The sequence below is a fragment of the Lolium rigidum genome, chromosome 6 (genome assembly GCF_022539505.1).
Source record: "Lolium rigidum isolate FL_2022 chromosome 6, APGP_CSIRO_Lrig_0.1, whole genome shotgun sequence".
Taxonomy (NCBI): domain Eukaryota; kingdom Viridiplantae; phylum Streptophyta; class Magnoliopsida; order Poales; family Poaceae; genus Lolium; species Lolium rigidum.
The window spans coordinates 79351834-79364933 of record NC_061513.1 but is presented as its reverse complement, the minus strand read 5'-3'; the positions used below and the strand labels follow the sequence as shown (position 1 = coordinate 79364933).

Genomic DNA, 13100 nt, shown 5'->3' with positions numbered 1-13100 from the left:
CACTTAAAACGTTCTTATCATGGTTCATATGCATAGAAGTATCATTAAATTTGGCTTAAGAAAAGTTATTCTCATTAATAGTAATTGGAGCAAGATTATTATCAAGAATTTGAACATGGTAAACAAGTTGCATATTAAGAGAATTGTTTTTGGTAATCCAATCATGACTATGACAAGTTTAATAAGGATAGTTATAACCTATATCATAGCATTCTTTATAATAATCATCAAAGATCGGAGGCACGAGTGTCATCAATAGAATAGTTATCTTTCACGATCGGTTTATCTGTGTCCACACCATCATTGTTATTAGAAGGAGATGTATCAAACACATAATGATCAGTAGCAAAAGGATTTTCAAACACCTCTTCCCCAAGCTTAAAGCTTTCTATATCATTATGGGGGAAAGCATGGATAGCACTGACACTATGGCAATTATTATCATCATCATTTTCAGAATTAGTTTCCCAGAGATTTGCAATATCAAAAATAGTGTGCTCATTCAAATCATGATCACTAATGTATATAAAGGGCATAGGAAGATCATCGTATTCAGATTCATTATCATAATAATCATTAGGAGCAACATACTTACGGTTACCTAGCGTTATCTCACTCACGCGGTGATACGCCGTTACCTCTTTCTTTTTATTCTCCTTCTTCTTCTTCTTCTTCTTCTTCTTCTTCTTCGTTCCCTTCTTCTTCTTCTTCTTCTTCTTCTTCTCTTCCTTCTCCTCGTTCCCTTCTTTAGGAGGAAGAGGTTTGAAGGGTGGATTGTCCACATAACCTGATTTACTTTCAGAAACAATAGAAGAAACTTGGGAGGATCCCTCCTTTTCATTAATTAGTTGAAAACACACAGCGGTCCTATCATATTTTGGCAAGGTGTCATCTTCTAAAATATTTTGTATGTAAGTATTTGTATGGCTATTATCAATGCAATAAGAAAAACACCCATGCAGGACATCATCAATATCAAGATCACTCATATGTAACAAAGAGATTTTTCTCGACAGCTTCTTCACACCCCAAAAATAAAGTAAGTTCATCATGCTGATTAGGAGTAATTTCATCATCACAATACAAATTTGCGGCACTCATTGGGTTCAAATTATCATTGGAGGGGCATTGAAAATTAAAATGACCCACTTCATAGCAAACTTCACAAATAAAAGGATAGAGGGCACAAACTTTTTTACCAAGATCATCTAGAGCCCTAAACCACTTTCTAGTTTCTTCATTAGCATGATGGATACAATATTCATCTTTGATTTGATTAATTCCACAAGGTCTATGTATTCCACAAAAATTAACATGCTTATAGGAAATAGCATTCTTAGAAGTTTGAGCATGCTTATTGCAATAATTAACAACAATTTCATTCTTCATGCAAGCCTCTTTAAAAGGTTCATGATACTTATCAAAATTCTTTTTAGGCAATTCAAAATGAGAAGCAAAGGCTTTATAAAGATTTGCAGCAACTTGAGAGTCAAGACCATAAGTAGCACTCATATTTCGAAATTTATCGGTATCCATAAAAGTTTCAATGCATTCATAATAATAATTTATACCCGACTCTTTACCTTTGTCGTTCTCCCAATCTTCAGCGTTCTCCTTAATCCGATCAAGAAGGTCCCTTTTAAACTCTTCTTTGTTGCGCGTGAATGATCCGGAACAAGTAGTATCCAGCAAGGTCTTATCTTGAAAAGAAAGTCTTGCATAGAAATTATGAATGATGATATTACCTGGAAGCTCATGATTGGGGCATTTGAGCATTAAAGACTTCAATCTCTCCCATGCTTGGGCAATACTCTCTCCTTTATGAGGCCAGAAATTATATATTCGGTTTCGGTCTTTGTGAATTTCACTTGGAGGATAGAATTTAGAATAAAATAGAGGCACACTATCCTTCCAATCAAGAGAATGCTCATCCTTCAGCAGTTTATGCCAATACGCCGCTTTACCAGACAACGACATAGAGAATAATTTCTTCTTCACTTCATCCATAGAGATACCTGCACACTTGAATAACCCGCATAATTCATGCAAAAACAGTAAATGATCTCCAGGATGGACAGTTCCATCCCCTTCATAGCGGTTATCCATAACACGTTCAATAATTTTCATAGGTATTTTATATGGAATACTTTCAGTAGGTGCGTTTAAAATATCACAAGCATCATTAGAGTTATCGCATATGGGAGATAAACTATTATCAGAGCAAATTTTCTCCCCTAAAGATGGGAAGCTAAAAAGATCACAAAAACTAGCTTCCCCAAGCTTAGACTTCTCCATAGCATTAGCAGTAATTGCATTCGTACTAATAACATTGCTACTATCATGCAAATAAGGTTCCATAGGTTTTTTAATTTTCGCATCAAACCATTCTAAATTAGGAAAAAGATTAAAAAGCTCACCAAATTTTTTGTTGTTTTCCATTATGCCTAACTAGTGAAAATAAAAACAAGAAACAAAAAGATGCAATTGTAGGATCTAAAGGAAATAGCTTCGAGCACTCACACACCGGCAACAGTGCTAGGAAATAGCTTAGTAGTCGGAGGATGTGAATACCTTTTACCTTACCTCCCCGGCAACGACGCCAGAAAATAGCTTAATGTCTACGGGAGCTTCTATTCTTGTAGACAGTGTTGGGCCTCCAAGAGCAGAGGTTTGTAGAACAGCAGCAAGTTTCCCTTAAGTGGATCACCCAAGGTTTATCGAACTCAGGGAGGAAGAGGTCAAAGATATCCCTCTCATGCAACCCTGCAATCACGATACAAGAAGTCTCTTGTGTCCCCAACACACCTAATACACTTGTCAGATGTATAGGTGCACTAGTTCGGCGAAGAGATAGTGAGATGCAAGTAATATAGATGAGTATGAGTGGTAATAGTAATCTGAATAAAATATGGCAGCGAGTAAACATGCAACAAAACAAGTAAACAAACGGAGATTCGATGCTTGGAAGCAAGGCCTAGGGATCCCGCTTTCACTAGTGGACACTCTCAACAATGATCACATAATAGAACCACTCTACACCCTCTTGTTGGATGATGAACACCACTAACCGCGTAGGATTACACGAACCCTCAATGCCGGAGTTAACAAGCTCCACGGTATTCGATATTCATGTTTAAATAACCTTAGAGTGCAAGATAGATCAACACAATTACACCGAGAACTAACATAGCATGCACACTCGTCACCATCACACTATGAAGGAGGCATAGATCACATCAATACTATCATTGCAATAGTTAACTTCATAATCTACAAGAGATTACAATCATAGCCTACGCCAAGTACTAACACGGATGCACACACTGTCACCATTACACCGTGCAGGAGGAATAAAACTACTTTAATAACATCACTAGAGTAGCACATAGATGATATTCAACTAGATCACATAAAGAGAGAGATGAACCACATAGCTACAGCGGAGCCCTCAGCCCCGGGGGTGAATTACTCCCTCCTCATCATGGAGACAGCGATGGCGGTGAAGATGGCGGTGGAGACGGCGGTGGAGATGGCGGGGATAACCTGACTTGAAACAGGATAAACTGAAAAAATAAACCAGCGGTAAGGCCATGGTGGCAGTGGAGGAAGATGGACGATGTTTCGGCGAGGCACAGGTTTCTCCAAGGGTGAACTTGTAGTTTTACTTCTTATGAGTTTTCTTGTGCAAAGTTGCTTGATGCAAATATTTATCTTGTATGGTGACCATATGTGTAATCTCTGTAAACAGATTATCTAATGAAATATATGGTTACATAAAAAAAAACTAGCGACTTGCGCGTGAGCGAGACGCTTGCTAACCCACAATGAGCGCTGAAGCCCGATAATGAAGGGAAAAAAAAGAGAGCGCGATGAATAACATTTTCCCCGCTCGTCTCGACTAGATGTATGTGTGGGGGGGTGGGGGGTTCCCTTGTTTTTCGGGTTTTCTAGTTTTTGGCCGGGTTTTTCTTATTAATTCCCTTTTTTATTTCCTTTTCTATTTTTGTTTTAAAATTCTGAACATTTTTAAGTTTGAACATCTTTGAAAATTTCATTTTTCCAAATCTAAACATTATGAAAAATTGAAAATTTGTTAAATTGAATATTTTTCAAATATGATTTTTTAAAATGTGAACATATTTTTATTTTTTTAAATTTTAATATTATATATATTTTCAAGGATGAATATTTTTAAATTTAAACATTTTTTAATTTCTAAAAAAAAAACTTGATCTATGTTGAAAGTTTATGTCAGCAAGCAAAGAGATTGAAAGGAAAAGGAGTCAAACGAGAAAAAAAAGAATGGAATTAACACGTCCAATGAACCGAGCATGGAGAAACTGGCTGAACTGGGCGGGGCCACCCGGGATGTTCCCTGGAGGCGATGACTGGATTCCCTTCGCGTGAAGCATAGAAAATGACGATCGGTACAAAAACATACTCGGGACAAAAACCAAATTAATCCGATATGTTATATGTGTGTAAACCATAATAACTACTATATATAAAAGCTGATCACTTTTGCTTCACCCTCATTCATTTGGTTCTGTTGATGCACATGAGTAGTGTCATATGAAAATTGCTACATGAACACTATTTGGAAAAAACAACACCACCTTTTAAATCTTTTATGCTCGCAAAATACTACTACCTTCTTCTACGCTATCTTTGGAAAAATATAGTAACTGCACGGACATTTGTCGCCTGTACTACTGCCATCTCTTATTCAGAGAAATACTACAACCATTTTACGCTATATTTTTGAAAAAAATAATTCGCTCCACCCTCCACCCTCCGCCGCCACTTTCAGCCAGGAGAAACACTATCCACGAAAAAAACACTTCACCGTACGCTGCCTCTTTTAGTTGGGAAAATAACACAGTATCTCCTCCAAAAAATGAAGTTACTTTACCGTACTTATGTACTCATGAACAACAAACAAACACTAACGTCCATTGTCTCTTTTAGCCTGGCAAAATATCATTGTCTTTTTCTTTACCAACTTTGGAATCAAAATATTCACCAGCTACCTGTTTTATCCACACAAAAAATACTACTCCTTTTTTATTTGGAAAAAACTACTACTCTTTCAGCCGGGGGAAATATTACTACTTTTTTCTGTAGCTACTCCGGAAATAAAAAATACTTTGCCGTTTACCGCTTGTTTTATCCGGAAAAATACTACAACCTTCTACCTCTACTATCGGCAAATACTACTATCGTTTCCTGCGTCAACATCAGAATATATTTATAGTTACTTCACCGTTCTTCGTTTATATTACTACCATATTTTTCCTAGGAAAAATACTAATAAACCTTTCATCGCCTCTTTCACGCGGAGAAAATAATATTTCCATTTTCTACGGTAACTTCAAAAAATATAACTACTCATGTCGCCTATAATACTGCATTCTTTAATGGTACATTCAGAAAAATATACCTATGCTGCCTCTTTCATCGGGGGGGGCAGTATTCTGTAGAAATTCTAAAATCAACCAATGAGAATACTATACCTTCTATACGATGTACTGGAAAAACTTGCTCCGTTGTATGCGGCCTCTTTTAGCCGGCGCGTGTTGTCTTCTCTCTGGGCACCGCAACCACAATGTAGTGCTACTGTCATACTATTTTTTTCCCATCGCCTCACGATCACCTAGTGATTTTCTCCATACTACCCTCTTTTTTCACCACCTCATGATCACCTTCAAGCGCAGGAAAAAAGATCCAAACATTGCGGCTACAATAGCACTTCTACATTATTTTAAAAGTACTTCCACTACATCACTTCTAGAATACTTTAGTAGCCTGGATATTGTGATACTTGTACAATAGCATATCGAACAACCTAATAGCCAGGGGCGCAGCGTGCCGCTGCGCATCCATTCCTAGTACAACCTAATACAATTGATAAAACGAGTTCAACAAAACACTCATATTTGATAGAGTTACCGTATACGTGAGGTATTGTTTAATAGACGAACTCGACAACTCACTAACTACTACATATGCTATATTAGCTTTGATATTTGAGATCAAATCGGATTTGAATAAATACCATAGGATAATCCTAAATAATTTTCGGATATATATATTCGAGTGCTATTTGGCATACCATAACCTTTATCGTATGTAGTGTTTGCTTAGGTCTAGTTGATGTTGTTGTACTTAGGTGAGCCTAACATATTTATGATTTGTGCTTGGAAAATAAATGTTAGTTTAATTCCGCATTCTTGCAAGCCAAATCCGTAAGTGTTTTTAAAACGCAATTCACCCCCCTCTAGACGACATCTCGTCCTTTCAACGCCACCACTTTTTCAACCGGTAAACACGAGTTCAGTGGCCTGAACTTATGTTTTATAGTTTGCACGTTTACGGGCTCTGCTAGAGATGCTCTAAGTCCGTCCTTCTATATGGGCTTGACCTGTGCGTTTGGACCATCGTCCAGGCTCGCCATTTGCGTTGGGCCGACGAGCTGACATACTAATTAACCACTTGAATCCAAAACTAAAACCCATGTTATGCTCGAGATCGCCGCCGATCACTGCCACGTGTCACCTAGCTCGATCATAATAAGCACGAGACTGTCGCTCTCCGCCGGAATAATTCACACCGTCTCGCCTCGCTCGCCAGTTCGTCCTTCTCACATAAGAACCGGACCGGACTGGGTGGAAAAAGAGAGAAACAAAAGGAGAATCTTGCAGTACGAAGCGCAGTTCGTTCGATCGCGCGGCCAAAAACCCTAGGCCGCCCCTCTTCCCATGCCCTCGCCGTCGCCGCCATGACCCTCTCCACCCTCTCCCGCGCCCTCGCCCGCTCCTCCCGGCCGCGCCAGGTGAGTCTCCTCTTCTCCGTCTCCGTCTGCCCAGTTCCGCGCCTTCAGCTGCATCGCGTCACGCCGCGCAATGTTCGATTTCCTAGGGTTATCTGCTCGGGGGCCACGGCGTGCTCCGCGCGCCGCCGCTGCCCGGCGGCGAGAGCGGCGGGTTGGGGCTTGTGCGAACCTACTTGACGTCCGCGCTCGCCAGCCGGGCCGCGGCGGCCAATGGGGCGCGCAGGGCCGGGGACTGGAGGTTCTTGCTCGCCAACTCGCAGTCCCGCCGGCTAATGTGCGACCAGTCGAAAAAGAGTGAGCTTTTTTTCTCTTCGGGTTCTGTTCTGGTGTTCATTTCATCCGCTTAGTGCCTCTGCTCATGACGTGGCCCTTAATTCTTCAGATTGCCCCAAGGAGAAGAAGGAGGTGCCGAAAGGGGATGGCAGCAACAAGTCTGAACCCAAGCGTAAGTTCCGATTCTTTCTTTTTCTTTTTTTGGGAAAGAGCAAGTTCTGATTCTTGTTTGCGTCGCACAGTTGTTTACAGCTGTGAAATCCATGGAGCTGTTTTAACGAATTTTATTTCATTTCACAAGCATAATCATTCCCAATGGTATTGAAGTACTGTTATACATTGCTGTCCAAAAGTGTCATCTTTAACTTTCAGCAGTCACTGATTCGAATTTTGCGATGATGCTCAGCCCCAATATGCTACTGGAATTAGGATCTGCATTCATACTTTGAAGAGTATTTTTTGTTCTGTCTCAGTGTCTCTTGTACGTAACCTTGTTACAGCCTTTTGCTTCTGCTAATAGAATGGCAATGCTTCTGTGCGCATTTGAAAAAAAGTGGAGGAATTTTGCAAGACAAATGCAATGCCGTTCTTTTTCATAGTCAATATTTGTACTTCCAATTATACTAGTGGCCGAAGTTTTAAAAGATTGACTCCCTGGATCCCATGGCCGTCCAGTTTTGGGCTATGTGTGGATATACAGCTTCAGCTAATCTTTGAGTGTTAGTGTCACATCTGCGGGAGGAGATTGCACCGGCATGAACATGGACAAACGTGCCTGCAATTTTGCACCTTTCAGGCAGTTCAGTGCGTTTGGTCATTTTATCTTGGCATGCTTCGCCATGCACTAATATGCTCACTTCCTCTTTGCACTATGCAGAAGAATCCAATTCAGGTTCTCAGTCGAATGCCCAGGACAAATTTGTGAAGCTATTCCAGGAAGTCATTGGCCCTCTACTCCTTATTGGCATGATGCTATCAACCTTATCTTTCGGTTCATCGGAGCATGAGGTACGCTGCTTACAGTAACAATAGTTCATCACTGTTTTCTTATTTGTGTTATTCACCTAATCTCTTCTGGATAGGTGATAATTGGTAATCTATTCTTTAGTTAATTACTTCCAAGGTCTCCACCATTTATCAGTCTCTTAGACATCTTAAAAGAGGTATCCCATAAGTGTGGTGTATAAATTATTTGCCTAGAAAAATTGCTTCAGCATTCAGTTTGAGTGATGCCAGGTAGCTGTATAAATGATAACACTTCCTTGAAATTTTTTTTGGTCGTGTGATCTAGCTAACTCGTAGAGAAAACATTTCCGACTCTCTTTTAGATGTTCTTAGTTTATGGTATTTGTGATGATAGATGTTTATTACTCCCTCCATTCCATATTAGTTGTCGCTGATTTAGTACAACATTGTACTAAATCAGCGATAACTAATATGGAACGGGGCAAGTAACTATCAGCAACTAATATCATAGTTGCACTCAAAGATTGAATTGCTTGCTACAAATACATTCCAGTAGTTCACAATTGATGGCATATCTTACTATCCTAGTTAATACATTGATCTAGGGGATTGCCACGGTGTTTATTATATTACTATTTATAATTTGTATGGTATATCCTATTGTACCTCCTGCTAATACTTGATAAGAAAGTTCTATATCAGTTGACAGTTCAATATCTGTTTCATTTTCGATATAAAGGATGTTGTTTCTTTTACTTGTCCGTTATACTAACTCATAGGTTCCATTTGCTCTAACTGTTGCAGATAAGCTTCCAAGAATTTAAGAACAAGTTGTTGGAACCTGGGTTAGTTGACCGCATTGTTGTAATAAACAAGTCAGTTGCAAAAGTTTATGTCAGGAGTTCATCCTTAACCATGCAAAGCCAGGATAGCGATACAAGTATTACTACCAGTCATCTTCCAGGCAAAGAGTCTCGTAGCAGATACAAGTATTACTTTAACATTGGAAGTGTTGATTCTTTAGAAGAGAAGTTAGAAGAGGCCCAGAAAGCATTAGGGATAGATCGACATGATTATATTCCAGTAAGTTATGCTGATGAAGCAAGTTGGTTCCAGGGATGCCTGAAGTTTGCCCCGGCAGTTATCATTCTTGGATTGTTGTATGTGGTGGGAAGGAAGACTAAGATTAGTATTAGTGCTGGTCCTGGGAATGAAGGCCGTAGTATTTTCAATATTGGAAAAGTTGAACTGACAAAGATGGATAAAAATTCCAAAAACAAGGTTAGTTTTTTGTCCCCGATGTTTCCCTCTATCTCTAATTCGAAGGCAAAGCAATCTCTAATGCAACACTTAAAATGCTTATGTTATCACATTATTTCTTACTAGCTTTAGTAGTTAAGGAGCTTTGGCTTGGTTCATCATTGTCAAAGAACAGCAAAGCAGAACACAATTTACATATGATTCAAGTCAAGTAATCCTTATTTTTTCGTATGCTGCAGGTTTTCTTTAAGGATGTAGCTGGCTGTGATGAAGCCAAACAAGAAATTATGGAATTTGTTCATTTCCTGAAAAATCCGAAGAAGTATGAAGAATTGGGAGCTAAAATACCGAAGGGTGCTCTTCTTTGTGGGCCCCCTGGCACAGGAAAGACACTCCTTGCTAAAGCTACTGCTGGGGAGTCTGGCGTACCCTTCTTGTCAATTTCTGGTTCAGACTTCCTGGAAATGTTTGTTGGTGTTGGACCATCCAGGGTGAGAAACTTATTTCAACAAGCTAGGGAATGTGCACCTAGTATTGTATTTATTGATGAAATTGATGCAATTGGTCGTGCGAGAGGCCAGGGGGGGTTTGCCGGTGGACATAGTGAGAGTGAAAGTACATTGAACCAATTGCTTGTAGAGATGGATGGGTTTGGAACAACAGAGGGAGTAGTCGTACTTGCTGGCACGAACAGACCTGACATCCTGGATAAGGCTTTGCTAAGACCTGGAAGATTTGATCGTCAGATAAGTCTTGATAAGCCGGACATAAATGGTCGTGAACAAATATTTCGCATCTACCTTGCAAAGCTTAAACTGGATAATGAGCCATCATTTTATTCCCAAAGATTAGCTGCTTTGACACCTGGATTTGCTGGAGCAGATATTGCCAATGTTTGTAACGAGGCTGCTTTGATTACCGCACGAGGTGATGAGAAGCTGACTACAATGCTGCATTTTGAATCTGCAATTGATAGGGTAATTGGGGGCTTGGAGAAGAAAAATAAGGTAATATTCTATTCAGCCCCAATCCAGTAGTTAATTTAATCTCGTTGTTTGTACTGTCCTGTGCTGATAATACAACATTGGACGCAGCTAGTAGAAGGCACACTTTTCTTGATGTGATGTGATGAATTGAACTATAGACAAATACACATGGTACTGACATTCATATTTCTTGACTACGTTGATCTGTCTGCAGGTCATAAGCAAACTGGAGCGTCGAACTGTTGCTTACCATGAATCTGGCCATGCTGTTGCTGGATGGTTTTTGGAGCATGCAGAGCCACTGCTTAAAGTTACAATTGTACCGCGTGGAACGGCTGCTTTAGGCTTTGCTCAGTACGTGCCAAGTGAAAATCTATTGATGACAAAAGAACAGCTGTTTGACATGACATGCATGACCCTAGGTGGCAGAGCCGCCGAGGAGGTACACAACATCTCATAGATCATTTGCTTCTATAACCGAGTTTCTCTTGATAGCAACCTAGCAAGTGACATAATGTTCTTTCCTCCCCAGGTTTTGATTGGGAAGATCTCGACTGGTGCTCAGAATGATCTGGAGAAAGTTACTAGAATGACTTACGCGCAGGTTGCAGTATATGGCTTCAGTGAAAAGGTTGGGCTTCTTTCTTTCCCTCAAAGGGATGATGGGTTTCAAAAGCCATTTAGCGGCGAGACAGCATCTATCATTGACACTGAGGTGAGGGAATGGGTTGCCAAGGCCTACAAGAACACAGTTGAGCTGATAAAGAAGCACAAAGACAAAGTTGCCCAAATTGCAGAGCTGTTGCTTGAGAAGGAGGTCCTCCACCAGGAGGATCTAGTCCGGGTTCTGGGGGAACGCCCATTTAAGACAGTTGAGCCAACAAATTATGATCGCTTCAAACAAGGTTTCATTGATTCAGATAACATCAAGAGTGCTGAAGTCGACCCATCATCACCCGCTGGCGAGGCTGTTCCAACATAACTTGGGCAAGACCATAGCTGCGTTGCACATACAGATTCAGCTCTTTCCTTGGCATGGCAAGCTGCTCTTTCCTTGGCATGGCATGAATTGTCTTGGTCAAGGTCGTAGCACCTCTTTTTATGCTAACTGAAACATCACCGACTCTCCTTAGGTGACCCTGTTGTCATGATCCTTTTGCTACCTCTCCCTGCAATTGGCACCACGAAATGCCATGAGATTTCCTTGGATCTTGTTGCTGGGTACTGACTATGAAACTCTGGTGTTTCAGTGGCACCATGAGCCAGCCAGAGGGCTTTTTTGTTTACCTTGGTAGTTTCGCATCTTACATGACGATGACATTTTGTTCGAGAAATGAATCATGTATTACTACTACCTAGTGTTTCTGTACTGCAATGAAAGGATGCACCTGTCTGCGTGAGAATATGTGATCGTTCACATATTGCACGACTCTTGCAAAGATGACGCTGATTCATTACCAGAAGAGTTCCTGGAGGAAAGCGCCAGATGCAGCCATAGGCCTTATTGTTTACTTGGTAGTTTCACATCTTACATGGCAATGACATTTTGTTCAAGAAATGAATCAAGTAGTACCAACTAGTGTTTGTTTCTGTAACTGCAATGAAATGATGCACCTTGAGGAAGCCGACTGCCGCACAATTACAGTATCTGGTGGATAAGGTGGCCAACAAGTTGCCAGGATGGAAGGCCTCCCTTCTGGACAGGGGCGGACGCCTTGAGCTTGTTCGAGCGACCCTCTCGGCGATCCCCATTTTCTCTATAATGTCCCTTGACATCCCAGCGAAGACGGTCTCAGCCATTGAAAAGATCATCAGAGACTTCCTCTGGAAGGGCAGAAAGGACGTGAGAGGGGGCCACTGTCTGGTGGCGTGGGACAAGGTCTGCGCCCCAAAAGAATGGGGGGGGGGGGGGCTTGGGATTCCCAACCTCCGGTTTATGAACATTGCCTTCAGGGCCAGGTGGTTGTGGCTTCAACGAGTCGATGAATCAAAGCCGTGGAAGGAGTTCAATATCCAGGTCCCACAAGTGGTGCGACATCTATTTGAAGGTGCTACCTCCTCGATACTAGGGGATGGAGCGTCCACCTTCTTCTGGACAGATCGATGGTTACCTGTGGGCCGTCTGACGGATATAGCACCAAATCTTCTGAAGGCGGTGCCAAAACGCTCGCTTCAAACGCGAAGAGTGCGTGAAGGACTGGCCGGGGCTTGGCTGGATGATATATCGCCGGATCTTGATGCTTCAGCGATCCAAGAGCTCTTCCACATCGCTGATATGCTAGAGGATGTTGCCCTAGTTGAGGGCGTGGATGACAGCTTCAGATGGGGCTAGGAGAAAGATTTTTCTTACTCTGCGCGCTCAGGTTACCGAGCTTTGTTTGGAGCCAGGGTGGATATGCCAGGGGCGCTCCAGATTTGGCGCTCGAGGGCCCCACCTAACTGCAAAGTTTTCCTCTGGCTGGCTAGCAGGAACAGATGCTGGACTGCTGATAGACTGAGCAGGCGGGGACTCCCACACCCGGCTGCATGCCCCTTCTGTGATCAGAGTGCAGAGACTTTAGACCACCTGCTCATGGGCTGTGTGCTATCTCGGGATGTCTGGGCAACCTGCCTGCGCTGGTGGGGAAAGCTGCACTGGATGCCGTAGTTGGATTCGATCTTCGTGGCTTGGCTGCAGGAGAAGCGTAGTGGACCTGGAGGGGATCGCGACTTCTGGACAGGAGTTGCCCTCGTTTGCTGGTGTCTTTGGCGACATCGCAACGATATTGTGTTCGAAAAGGCCG

At 41.6% G+C, this 13100-nt stretch overlaps 1 protein-coding gene across 1 annotated transcript; it reads left to right on the top strand.

Moving 5' to 3' along the window:
- The first annotated feature begins 7039 nt into the window (after nucleotides 1-7039).
- Nucleotides 7040-11896, top strand: LOC124662007 (ATP-dependent zinc metalloprotease FTSH 3, mitochondrial-like). The gene is made up of 7 exons (XM_047199898.1): nucleotides 7040-7126; nucleotides 7215-7277; nucleotides 7983-8113; nucleotides 8876-9352; nucleotides 9571-10338; nucleotides 10532-10759; nucleotides 10850-11896. Exons 1-7 carry the CDS (start codon nucleotides 7105-7107, stop codon nucleotides 11297-11299), a joined length of 2139 nt encoding a protein of 712 aa, XP_047055854.1. The 5' UTR covers nucleotides 7040-7104; the 3' UTR covers nucleotides 11300-11896.
- Nucleotides 11897-13100: the final 1204 nt, after the last annotated feature.